The sequence below is a fragment of the Musca domestica genome, unplaced genomic scaffold, assembly GCF_030504385.1.
Source record: "Musca domestica strain aabys unplaced genomic scaffold, Musca_domestica.polishedcontigs.V.1.1 18, whole genome shotgun sequence".
Lineage (NCBI taxonomy): Eukaryota > Metazoa > Arthropoda > Insecta > Diptera > Muscidae > Musca > Musca domestica.
This window is the reverse complement of record NW_026712238.1, coordinates 4,815,815-4,828,967: the sequence shown is the minus strand read 5'-3', so window position 1 is coordinate 4,828,967 and position 13,153 is coordinate 4,815,815. Positions and strand designations below refer to the sequence as shown.

Genomic DNA, 13,153 nt, shown 5'->3' with positions numbered 1-13,153 from the left:
TCTGGTGGCTTTACAAACTCACTCAGGTATCTCGTTGTCCTGGACTTTATTCGCTTCGGCGGTTGTGCTTCCAAGAGATTTTGTTTCGGCGGTCGTGCTTCCAAGAGCTTTTGTTTCACTTTACTCACCTGAAGTTACACAATTGGCTGCTTCTTCTTCCGTGATTTAGGCTCCTGTTGGCCTGGTGATTTTCAATCGACTGTCCCCCCTGCAATTTTCTATTTTCCTTTTATAATCCTGTGTCAACAACTTACCGAATTTCTCTGGCCGCATAACTAGGCGCATTGCTGCTAATTGTTTACAAGTTAGCCCTGCATTTGCAGTCCCTGCAATGTGCTAGACGTTTGCGCATCACAGTTCCAAAGACTTGCGTTTTGTTGCTGGTTGTTTTCGAGGCAGTAACGCATTACCGATCCAAAGACGTGCGTTTTGTTGGTAGTTGTTTACAAACAAGCAATGCATTGCAGACCCATCAACGCGCGTTTTGTTGCTACTTCTTTTTTTTTTTTTGATAAGCGGTCAGTTTCAACAATCGAAAGTAAAGGGAAATATAATTTTCTTCCAATTAATCGAGAAATGCCATATATTTAGTAAAAAAGAAGGCAAGTTCGGAAGTGCCGAATTTAAAAAAAAAATAAATAAATAAATAAATAAAAAATCCGAACACTACCACTTAAATGGAAACCGTTATATGGGGACTACACGAAGACGTGGACCTGTATACGAAATTTTTTGTCATAGGCTGTAGTGCCCATTACGAACTTCAAATACGAAACTTGTTGCAATTACGGTGAATAATGTTAAAATTGTGAATAATGTCGGGAGGTACCGTTAAATGGGTGCTATACAAGGACTTGGACCTGCATACAAAAAAATTTGTCATAGGCTGTAGTACCCACTACGAACTTCAAATACGAAATTTTAAATAATTCCGGTAAATAATGTCGTTAAAATTGTCAAAATACCGAAAATCGGGGAGTACCGTTATATGAGGGTTATACGAAAACGTGAACAAACTTAGCCCATTTACGAACTTAACCTGCCTACTAGTAAACTATTCATTTATGCATTCAATTCGTTCGACCGTGCGGGGCCGACCATGTTATACCCTACAACACTACAATATATTCAAATCCATTTTGGAAGATTTTGTTTCTGAAATAATGTCGAAGAGCTCAGCTCAGATGTTACCTTTAGGTTTTTCGACCCGGGGAATTTGGACAATATTCACGCACTCCGTCGTATTGTTAGGTATTCAAAACAATTTCACACGAAGGTTGTGGTCCATTTTACAGCTAAATATAATTCAATGGTCATCCAATATGCTAGACTTCTTCCCTGTATTTAACTCTCTTCTGATTCGAAATTCCGAAATTGATTTTCAATTGTGGCCTATAGAGTGACTACAAAATTAGAAAAATGTAATTTGTTTAGTCCTTTTGAACCCCTAAATGTACATCTTAACAACAATAGGCTTTAATTCTGACCCTAATCCAACCCATATGCAAATTTTCGTGAGGATCGGACGATAATTATGACGTTTATATAATACGCTCAAAACGTAGTGTTTCGGGGTGTAAAAATTTAGAAAATTTACAATTAAAAGTTGTAAGTCAAATTGAAAAAATCGCATGCGATAGAAAATATGACAAAAATGGAACAAAAGATATTCACTTTTCATTGGTATATTTTTAGATTTTATCATTTTCCAGCAAGTGACCATTCAGAATTGATGGGAATTGTGAAAATCGGACCAGCAGTGATTGCCTTATAAACAGAATAAATATCATCTATTTCTTTTACATATATACATTGTACCTATTTTGAAATATATATCCGTTTTCTTGGATATCAATATCACTTTAATGGTCAGTTAAATTGTCTATACAACAGTTCGGTTCGAAGTATACATTCTTAGTTAGAAGCCCGAGAACATTTATAATCCAGACATTGGTTGTTTATTTTGTGTGTAGTAAATATCTACGTAATGTACTAAATAAATATTTGCATTTCTCAAATTTGTTTCAAAAATAGAGCTTAGGTTGTAATATATCTTAGCGGAAGTTGAATTTCCTTTTCCAAAACAAAAAACCCCTCTTTATTGCAAGCCAAATTGTATAAATAACGATAATATTCGATGATTTTATCATCAGTCGCATCTTTGGTGTTATATAAACTCAAAGGTTTTAAAAAACTTAAGCTGTTAAAATGAAATTTCTACCTATCGCCTGCTTTGCCATCTTAATGGTGGTTGTGGCTGGACAAGGTGCTGATCCTCCTCCAGCTGATCCCACCCCCGCTGGTCCATCTCCAGCTGATCCCACCCCCGCTGGTCCATCTCCAGCTGATCCCACCCCCGCTGGTCCATCTCCAGCTGATCCAACCCCCGCTGTTCCATCTCCAGCTAATCCCACCCCCGCTGGGCCATCTCCAGCTGATCCCACCCCCGCTGGCCCATCGCCTGCTGATCCCACCCCCGCTGGTCCATCACCTGCTGCTCCCTCTCCGAGCGACCCTACCCCAGCACCTACTGGTGGTAATCCATCGCCTGTAAGCACACCAAAACCTGTGTCTACTACCAAGAAACCCACCGTCACAACAAAGAAGCCCACCGCAACCACCAAGAAACCCACCGCAACCACCAAAAAGCCCACAGCAACCACCAAGAAACCTATCGCAACCACCAAAAGACCCGCTACTACCAAGAAACCTGCAGTCAACAAAAAACCTGCAGGCAACAAGAAACCTGTTGCCAACAAAAAACCCGGAAACAAAAAGAAACCCGGAAATAAAAATTAGAAGAAAGGAAATAAAAAACATAAGAACAAGCAACAGAAAAACAAGAAACCAGCCAAAAAGGGTAACAAGAAGAACAACAAAAATAATAAGAGAAAGAACCAAAAGAAGAAGAACGCCAAAAAGCAAGCCAACAGAAGAGGTTAAATTACTAGCAATCGGAACTTATAGTGAAAGTTGTTGAAATGCATTAAGTTTACGAAATACTGATTATAACAATTAAAAATAATTCAGCTTATCCCAATTTAATTATTATGATCAATATAAAAAATTTACACCTTTCGAAATAAAATATAATTAACCTTAAACAATATTTTATACCTTATTCTACCTTATATTACATTACTTTTGAACATTTAAACAAGTAAAAATGTAACTAAGTTCCGCGGGACAGAACTTTTAATACCCTCCACCATTTTGAAGTACAGTACAAGGGTACAGTTGTATGCGGACTACACGAGAGCGTGGACCTATATGGACAATTCTCTTCCAGAGGATAAAATACTCGTAGTCAGAATAAACTCCTTGCGTGGATCGGACAATTCTATTAAAAAATGTGGCTTAAATCATCAGAATAATGAATGTCGGGAAATACATACATATATGGGGGAGATACGATATCGTGGACCTTACATGTGGTGACGTTATATGTGGGCTAATGAGGACGTGATCGACATGGACAATTATCCGTCATAGGTTGTCGTACCTATTACGAGCTTCGTTATAGGTTATACGAAGACACAAATTTTTATAATAGGCTGTAGTACCCATTAAGAACTTCAAATTCGAAATTTGAAACAATTCCGGTAAAAAATTGCTAAATTCATTCAAATAGCGAATATCGGCGGTACAGTAGTATGGACAATTCTATGCCACGGGGGTAAAGTACTAAGAATATCGGGGGTTATATGGGGCCTATACAACATTCCATCTAGCCCATCTTCGAACTTGACCTGCCTGCAGACATAAGACTGATCTATGCAAAATCTTAGCTTCATATCTTAATTCGATTTGACTCTATCTTCATAGAATCACTCTCTGAATCGATTTATGCATGTCAGTCAGTCAGTCCGTCCGTCTGTCCATGTATATTTGTGAACAAAATGCAGGTCGCATTAATTAGCCGATTGAGATGAAAGCAACACAGGATTGCCCATATTCGACGGACCCATGTTTATTTTTTAAAAAATCAAAGAAAAAAATAAAAATTTGGCGGTTGGCAATGTTAATCATTTAATTTGTTCCAAGTAGATTTGTTTACATCAATTTTTGAATCTGATATCTCTTAAATGGCCGCCTCTTGCATTAATGACGTATTGTGCCCTTTTTGCTGCATTTTCCATCGTTTTTGCCAACATTTCGGCCGGAATAGCGGTTATTTCTTCACGAATGTTGTCCTTGAGCTCTTCTACGGTCCTTGGCTTGTTAACGTAAACCTTTGACTTCAAATATCCCCACAAGAAGAAGTAAGGCGGAGTCAAATCGGGCGAACGCGGTGGCCAGTCCAAATCACTACTTTTCGACATCAAACGGTCCGGAAACAAATTCTTCAGAAAATCGATTGTTATGCGACTTGTGTGCGGTGGAGCGCCGTCTTGTTGAAACCAGAACTGCCTCATACGCTTTCGACGAATAATTGGCATCACAAAATTGGTCATCATGTCGCGATAACGCTCCTGATTGATGGTAACAGTATGGCCATTTTCATTTTGGAAGAAAAACGGTCCAATGACCGTTTTCGCACTAACGCCGCACCAAACTGTGACTTTTTCGTCATGAAGAGGCACTTTTTGAATCTCCTGAGGATTTTCACTGGCGTAAAAACGGCAAATTTTGCTTATTTACGGTCCCATTCAATGTGAAATGGGCTTCATCGGACATGATAATTTTGTTCCAAAATTGCTCGTCATCTCCGGCCATTTCGATGACTCTTTGGGCCTATTCCAGTCGACGAGGCTTGTCCGCAGGCAACATTCTTTGCGTCAATTGAATTTTGTACGGGAACAAATGCAAATCTATGCGAATAATCCGTTGTAAAGTGGACCGAGCCATGACCAACTGCTGAGAACGGCGTTTTTGGGATGTTCTTGGGGACCTCTCAACACTGGCTCGTACGGCAGCGATATTCTCGGCCGATCGCCTTGGTCGACTTTTATATGGCCTCTTCGGATTAGAAAGAGCCTAACCAGTCGAAAATTTTTCGTATAAACGCTTAATGGTGTTCTTAGAAGGCGCACTTCTCACATTTTTTTTTTCACAATTGACTTCTTCTGTTGAATGTAAATTTCAACTATTTCAGAGCGATCGCGTGGCGTGTATTGGTTCATGGTAAAAATCTGCTTGGACTGACGCTTCAAACGCGGTATGTCATTAAGCGATGTGACATCTCTGTCAAAAGTTATGGCGTTGCCAGATGGGTCCGTCGAATATGGGCAACCCTGTATTTGTTTGGCCCAAGGACAACCCCTATTGAAATTGGTGAAAATCGTTTCAAATTTTGATATTGCTCCTATACACATCTTCAACCGATTCCGGGTTAATTGTGCACCAAATGACCAATGTCAGTCCAAATGACCTGAATTTTGGCACATCCGACCAAATTCTGTCTGGAAGCAGGTACATTAAGAAAATCATTTCAGATATAGCTATAGCTCCCATATATATGTTTCATCCGATTTGGGGGTTAAAGTCTCTCCCAAGCGTAATATACACTCCACAATAATAATTTTTGGTAACAGATATCAGATGATAAGTTTTTAAAATTTTGTCAAGATCCGTTCAGATTTGGATAGGAGTTTCTGATTTTATTTTTTTTGCATAACTTCCGATGGAATTCAGCCTAAAAGCAAGTGCTTCCAATTTTGGTGAAAATCGGTTCCGATATAGCTATAGCTCCCACTCAGGTCACAGGTTCTATACGTGCCACCTACATACTGAAGATTTTTCATGGGCAAACTATATAGAAAATACTTCATACAGGTTTTTCATGCAGAAGACATTTCATATATCCATAGTAAGCTTTTAACAGTTCTTCTATATATAGAAGACCTATATAGATGGAATTCATTTTCAGATTTTTTGGCCTCGGAATTCTGTTTGCACGAATGTCCTCAATTTTTTGTAGGTTATCTATGTAAAGAGTTCATTTCACATCTATATTATATACATATCTACTACTACGAGGACCTTCTCTCAGTAGAAGATGTTTCACCGGTCGGCAAAAGATGTGTGATTTCTTACAGAATTTCGATAGATGCAAGGCCTGTTAAAGAGTTTCTATGCATTAATATCAAGAGAACATTGAAAATTCTTCCATATTAAATAATAATAACAAAAAAATTAATTTCTAGTTGAACAATTTATTTTATTTCCATTCATCATGACAATCGTCTACAATCAGAAATAGCCAAAAGATTAAAATCTATGAAAGTCAATATTTTCAGTACTTATTCTTTTCAATATTTTTCAATACCTTTTCAGATTACCGACAATTTAACCACTTCTGTTAGCTTGCTTTTTGGTGTTCTTCTTCTTTTGATTCTTCTTTTGTTTTTTCTTCTGATTCTTCTTCTTTTGATTTTTGTTGTTCTTCTTGTTACCCTTTTTGGCAGGCCGCTTGTTCTTCTTTTTCTTGTTCTTTTGTTTCTTGTTTCCCTTCTTCTTATTTTTCTTGGCGGGCTTCTTATTCTTTTTATTTCCAGGTTTCTTTTTGTTTCCGGGTTTTTTGTTGGCAACAGGTTTTTTGTTGCCTGCAGGTTTTTTGTTGACTGCAGGTTTTTTGGTAGTTGCGGGTCTTCTGGTTGTTGCGGGTCTCCTGGTTGTTGCGGGTCTCCTGGTTGTTACGGGTCTTCTGGTAGTTGCGGGCCTCTTGGTGGTCGCTGGTCTCTTTGTGGTTGCTGGTCTCTTTGTTGTTAAGGTGGGCTTCTTAGTAGTTGACACGGGTTTTGGTGTTGTTACAGGCGTTGGACTATCATCATTAGGTGCTGGAGAAGGATCAGAAGGAGTCGGACCAGCGGGCGTTGGATCAGATGGAGTTGGACCAGCAGGGGTTGGATCAGCTGGAGTTGGATCAGCTGGAGATGGATCAGCTGGTGATGGATCAGCTGGAGATGGATCTGCTGGTGGAGGGTCAGCAGGACCTGAACCTGTTGGGGGAGGTTCAGCTGTACCAGTCCCCGCATCCTGTCCAGCCACAACCACCATTAAGATGGCCAAGCAGGCGATAGTTAATAATTTCATTTTCGAAGCTTAGGTTTCTCAAAGCCTTCTAGGTTGGATGAAACCACAGATGTGACTGATATCAAAACCAATGGATAATATCAGTATTTATACTGTTTTCCTTACCATAAAATATATCTTTTTATGAAAACGAAAATTAATTCTCGCCACAATTTGTTACAAACTTAGCTAAATTTTGAATCGAATTTGAAAAATATAAATATTTATTCAGTACATTACGCTGAATTCCTCTATTTACTACATGCAAATAAACACCCAACATCTGTATTTGAAATCTTATGCGAGCCTATATGAGAAACTGGGAATTTTCAGTCAACATGTTGAGCCTTTTTTTATAGCGCCCTCCTGTACCAAATATGGGAGAATAAATTTAATATTTGATATTAATATGTTACCCCAACTAGATACAATCTAAAGTTGGTAGGCAAAACCCGAATTAGACAACAGTGCTATCCGATGCTTAGAAAAATAATAAATTTCTTAGGTCAATGTGCTTCTATTGTTGAAAAAAATATCTGCAAATTTCATGTAGTTGTATATCATGGAGGATCAGTGGTATATCTTAGAAAAATGACGATAACCTTTTTGCATGACTACATGGCAATATTTCCAGAATGAAATACATGAAATATTCTCTATAGCGGTGGCCTCGGAGGCCAAATACTCTACAGCAGTGGCCTCAGAGACCTGTGAAGAAAATTCTAGAAAATAATACTATTGCTCAAATCTATGAAGATTGTTCGGTGGGAGGAGGATAAGAATGTCAGAAAACGACCACAAAATTTGAAGGTAATGGTATAGGGTATTACATGATCCGCAGCGCTTAACAATGGCCTTTGCTAACTAATGCTTTTTGCCAAATAATAAACACTTATTTGCTGTTACGCTAAAAATAACACTGTGCGACAAAATTAATTTTATTCAATAGTTACAAGAAAAATTGAGCAGAAGGTAGAAATCGCATCAATCGGCGTTTTGAAAGTAGCCTAAATAGAGATGCATATACAAAAGGGTTTTTGGAAATTTTAAGTTCAGGGTTACGAAAAGCTCTAAAATGCTACTAAACTTCAATTACGGTATCATTTGGTACCTTGTTAAAGGAGCTAAAAACATAACATTTGGAATGAGATGCGAGATTGGAAGTTTTGTTTAATAGGGTATTTTGGAAATGTAACGATGTGTGCGGAAAATTAGAACTGGAAATTTAAAATTTTCTATTGGGGTCCCTATTCGAGGCTTGTGATGAAGAGGTGGTTTTGAAAATTTATACTACAAGGGCGCGAATAGTACTTCATAGTACTAAACAGGGTGAGATAAAAAACTGCAACGAAGTCAAAAGCCATAATTTTTAAATTTTTTTTTAATTTTATTAAATTCAATAACAAGTTGAAAAGCAGTAAGTTCAGCCAGGTCGAACTTTGAATACCCTCCACCATTTGGAACGAATTTCGAAATTTTCAAAAAATAAAATCTTTCAAAAATTATGTTAAAATTTTAGAAATACTGCCGTTATATTGGGGTCTATACGACGTGGACCTACATAGGCATTGTTTGTCATAAGCCATTACCACATTTAAATTAGAAACTTGAAGCAAACGGTGAATAATGTACCTAAAATCATCAAAATATCGTATATAGGAGGTACCGTTATTTGGGAGCTGTGCGAAGACCCGGACTAGCACAGACAATTTTCTGTCACAGGCTGTAGCATCCATTACGAACTTCAAATACACATCTTGAACAATTTCGGTGGGTATTTTACCTAAAATCGTCGAAATTCCGAATGTAGGGAGATACTGATGTTAGGGGCCTATACGAAGATCTGGACCTGCATAGACAATTTTCTATCACAAACTGTAGTTCCCATAACGAACTCTAAATACGTAATTTTAAACAATTCTAGTGAATAATAACGCAAAAATCATCAAAATACCGAATATTGAGAGGTACCGTTATATGGGGGCTATACGAAGACGTGGACCTGCTCAAACAATTTTCTGCCTTAGGCTGTAGTATCCATTTCGAACTTCAAAAGCCAAATTTGAAACTATTCAAGTGAATAATGTCGCTAAAATCATCAAAATACCCTATATGAGAACGTGGACCTATATGGCCCATTTACGAACTCAATCTGCGTACTGGAGACATGTACATGTGTGCAAAATTGTGGTTTTCCAGCCAAATATAAAGATCTCACACTTGAATTCCACCACTAATAACTTTTTTTCTGGAAAATTCTCACCAAAATGCTCTTGTACGCTTGTAAACAATATAATGAGCTGTCACTGGAATAATTTTAACAGCTGTCGGATGAGTGGCTTAGAAACGACAGCAGTTTGAAATTGGATGCAGTTTTTTCGTCTGACCCTGTATTTGATATAATATGGTATTGGGTGAACTGATTGTACTTGAAATCGGAAATTTGTATTAGGGTCGCTGTTCGTGTGAAGCCTAGACACATGGAAATGTTTTTGAAAATGTGTACCATAATTGTACGAAAAGTACTGAATGGTGCCATATTTGACATTGGGCGATTGAATAGAGAAAAAATTCTGTAATTTGATATTTATATTACTGGGGGTATCTGTATTTGAGCTTGGCAGTGGTTTGGAAATATGTCCTATATTTAAACGAAAAGTACTAAAAGGTACTAAATTTGGTATTGGGTAGAGGTATAGGGCTGAAATCCTCAAATTTCTCTGTCTACTATATTTTTATGATGTCTACTATAATTTTACGAGATGTACAAAATTTAGTTTTAGGTGAAGGAATGAAGCTGAAATCATTACATTTGATATGAAGGTCTAGGTCGGTGTCTGAGGTTGAGGTTTGGAGGTGGGTTTGGACTTGCGTACTATAGTTGATCGAAAAGTATTAAATTGATCTATTGAGTACTACAATTATGTATTATTATAAATGTTAATAAATATGGCATTGAGTGAATATATATAACGGGAAAAACGAAATTTGCTATTGATATCTCGGTTGGTGTCTGGTGTTGGGATCTGGTGCTGGTTCTGAAAATGCGTGCCACAGTTCTTCGAAAAATACTAGTGGTACTAATTTTGGATCACTCTTAGTGTCATGGAGAGATATAGATTGTTTTGGATATACTTACTACTAAATTTGGTGTTGGGTGCAAGGATAAGACTGGAATTCTAATAAATTTTGTTCTTGGTTTCTAGGGCTTACACATGGAAGCATTGAAACAATTTTTGAGAGAAAATAGTAAAAATACGTTATTTTTTCTCAGAACTTCTACAGTACGGATTTTCTATATATGTGATGGTTTCCAAAATCAATTCCATACAAAATAATAACAAAATAGTATTAATTTTTGTTTGAACTGTTTATTATACTTTTAATTCTAAACATGTAAAGTTTTTGCATTTATCTTGACAATCTCCGGGGTCAGAAAAAATATTAAATCTTATAGAAATCAATATTTTCTTATTGCCATTTCAGATTATCGGTAATTTAACCGCTTCTATTAGCTTGCTTTTTAGCATTCTTCTTCTTTTGGTTCTTCTTCTGATTCTTCTTCTTTTGATTTTTGTTGTTCTTCTTGTTACCCTTTTTGGCAGGCCTCTTGTTCTTCTTTTTCTTGTTCTTTTGTTTCTTGTTTCCCTTCTTCTTATTATTCTTGGCGGGCTTCTTATTCTTTTTATTTCCGGGTTTCTTTTTGTTTCCTGGTTTCTTGTTGGCAACAGGTTTCTTGTTGCCTGCGGGTTTTTTGTTGGCAACAGGTTTCTTGTTGCCTGCGGGTTTTTTGTTGGCAACAGGTTTTTTGTTGCCTGCGGGTTTTTTGTTTACTGCTGGTTTCTTGGTAGTAGCGGGTCTTTTGGTGGTTGCGGGCCTCTTGGTGGTTGCGGGTCTTTTGGTGGTGGCTGGTTTCTTTGTTGTTGCGGTGGGCTTCTTAGTAGTTGACACGGGTTTTGGTGTTGTTACTGGTGTTGGACTACCATCAGTAGGTGCTGGAGAAGGATCAGAAGGAGTTGGACCAGCGGGGGTGGGATCAGATGGAGTTGGACCAGCAGGGGTTGGATCAGCTGGAGATGGATCAGCTGGTGATGGAACAGCCGGGGATGAATCAGCAGGTGATGGATCAGCCGGGGATGGATCTGCTGGTGGAGGGTCAGCAGGACCAGGGCTTGTTGGAGGATGTTCAGCTGTACCAGTTCCCGTACCAGTTCCCGTACCAGCTCCCGTAGTTGCCGAAGTTGCCGCAGTTGCCGCAGTTGCCGTACCCTGTCCAGCAACAACCACCATTAAGATGGCAAGGCAGGCGATAGTTAGTAATTTCATGTTGGCAGCTAAAGTTTTTCAAAGCCTTCTAGGTTGGATGAAACCAAAGATGTGACTGATATCAAAACCAAGAAATAATATCAGTATTTATACTATTTTTCTTGCTATAAAATCTCTATGACAACAAAATTCAACTTCCGCCACAAAATGTTACAAACTTAGCTCTATTTTTGAAATGAATTTGAAAAATACAAATATTTATTCAGCAATACGCTGAATTCCCATATTTACTACATGCAAATAAACATCCAACATCTGGATTTGAAATCTTATGTGAGCCTATATACGAGACTGGGAACATGGATTTAAGGCGCCTTCCTATACATGATATAGAAAAAAAAGTTAACATATCACAACATGTAGCTAAAAACTAAGTTGGAGAAGAAAACCTGAGATAGACCTCAATGATAGACCGATGCTTATTTTTTGAGTAAATATACATATATGTATATATATATATATATATATATATATATATATATATATATATATATATATATATATATAAAATTAAGATAACCCTTTTGCAAATCAATGAACATTTTGCGAAAAAGGGAATGTGACAACCTCCAACCTTTGAGATTAAAGTTAATACATTATTTATAGCCCCTAAACATAGAAAATTGGAGAACGAACCGTTCCTTTATCTTGAGGGAGTCATTCATTTTAAATCTACAGAAACCTTACTCTAGGGTACCACAAGCCCGCATCACTGCAATATGTTGAAAGCCCCCTTATGTCAAAATCCATTTTGGAAGATTTTGTTTCTAAAACGATGTCATACAGCCCTGCTCAGATGTTGCCCTTGGATTTTTTACCGGTCGTCTTGTTAGGTACTTGAAACAATTTCACACGGAAGTTGTGGTCCGTTTTACAGCTATATGTAAACCAATGGTCATCCAAAATGCTAGACTCCTTCCCTGGCCTTAACTCTCCTCTCATGAAAAATTCCGGGTCGATTGGTTTATAATTGTGGCCTGTAGAGCAACAGCAAAATCAAGGAATGTTTCTGTTTTTGGTGCATTTCAACCTGTTTTACTAGATGATCGCACAATATTAAGGTGCAATCATAAAACAGGCTTCTATTCTGACCCTAACTCCACCTTTATTTTCAATTTCGTGAGGATCGAAGGATGAAATTAACATGAACAGGCGGACGATATACATAGATAGATCGAGTCTGTGCGGAGAGATAGGAAGATCCATATACCCGGTGAGATGAAAAAGTGCAACCAATTTCAGACTGCTGTCATTTCTAAGCCACTCGTCCGACAGTTGTTAAAATTATTCCAGTGACAGCTCATTATATTGTTTACAAGCGTACAAAAGCATTTTGGTGAGAATTTTCCAGAAAAAAAGTTATTCGTGATGGAATTCAAGCGTGATAGTGTGATTTCTTTATATTTGGCTGGAAAACCACAAATGGCTATCGTTAGAGTACTCCAGCATTTAAATGTAAATAAATCTTTTGTGTATCGTACCATCGCTCGTTACCGTGATATTGGTAGCGTAGCCAGACGTTAAAGAAGTGGACGGAAGAAAACAGCAACATCAGCAGAAATGGTTCGAAAAGTAAAGAAGCGACTTGATTGAAACCCAAGTCGCAGTGGCCGAAAATGGCTCGTGAGCTGAAAATATCACAATATTTCCTTCGGCAAATATTGAAAAAAGAGTTCGGGGTAAAGTCATTTGCCCAATAGAAACTGCAAATTCCACACAAATCGTCAAAATACCGATTTATAGGGAGGTGCCATTATATGGGGGCTATACGAAGACAGGGACGTACATAGACAATTTTCGGACACAGGCTCTA

General features: G+C 37.8%; 1 protein-coding gene across 1 annotated transcript; it reads right to left on the bottom strand.

The window, feature by feature from the left end:
• Positions 1-10,449: 10,449 nt before the first annotated feature.
• On the bottom strand, positions 10,450-11,378 carry LOC131801884 (proteoglycan 4-like). The gene has a single exon (XM_059120990.1). It carries the CDS (start codon positions 11,338-11,340, stop codon positions 10,513-10,515), a length of 828 nt encoding a protein of 275 aa, XP_058976973.1. The 5' UTR covers positions 11,341-11,378; the 3' UTR covers positions 10,450-10,512.
• Between the last annotated feature and the right edge of the window lie 1,775 nt (positions 11,379-13,153).

What these genes read in the sequence shown, in the direction of transcription:
- LOC131801884 (XM_059120990.1), bottom strand. Translation starts at nt 11,340, where the DNA reads ATGAAATTACTAACTATCGCCTGCCTTGCCATCTTAATGGTGGTTGTT.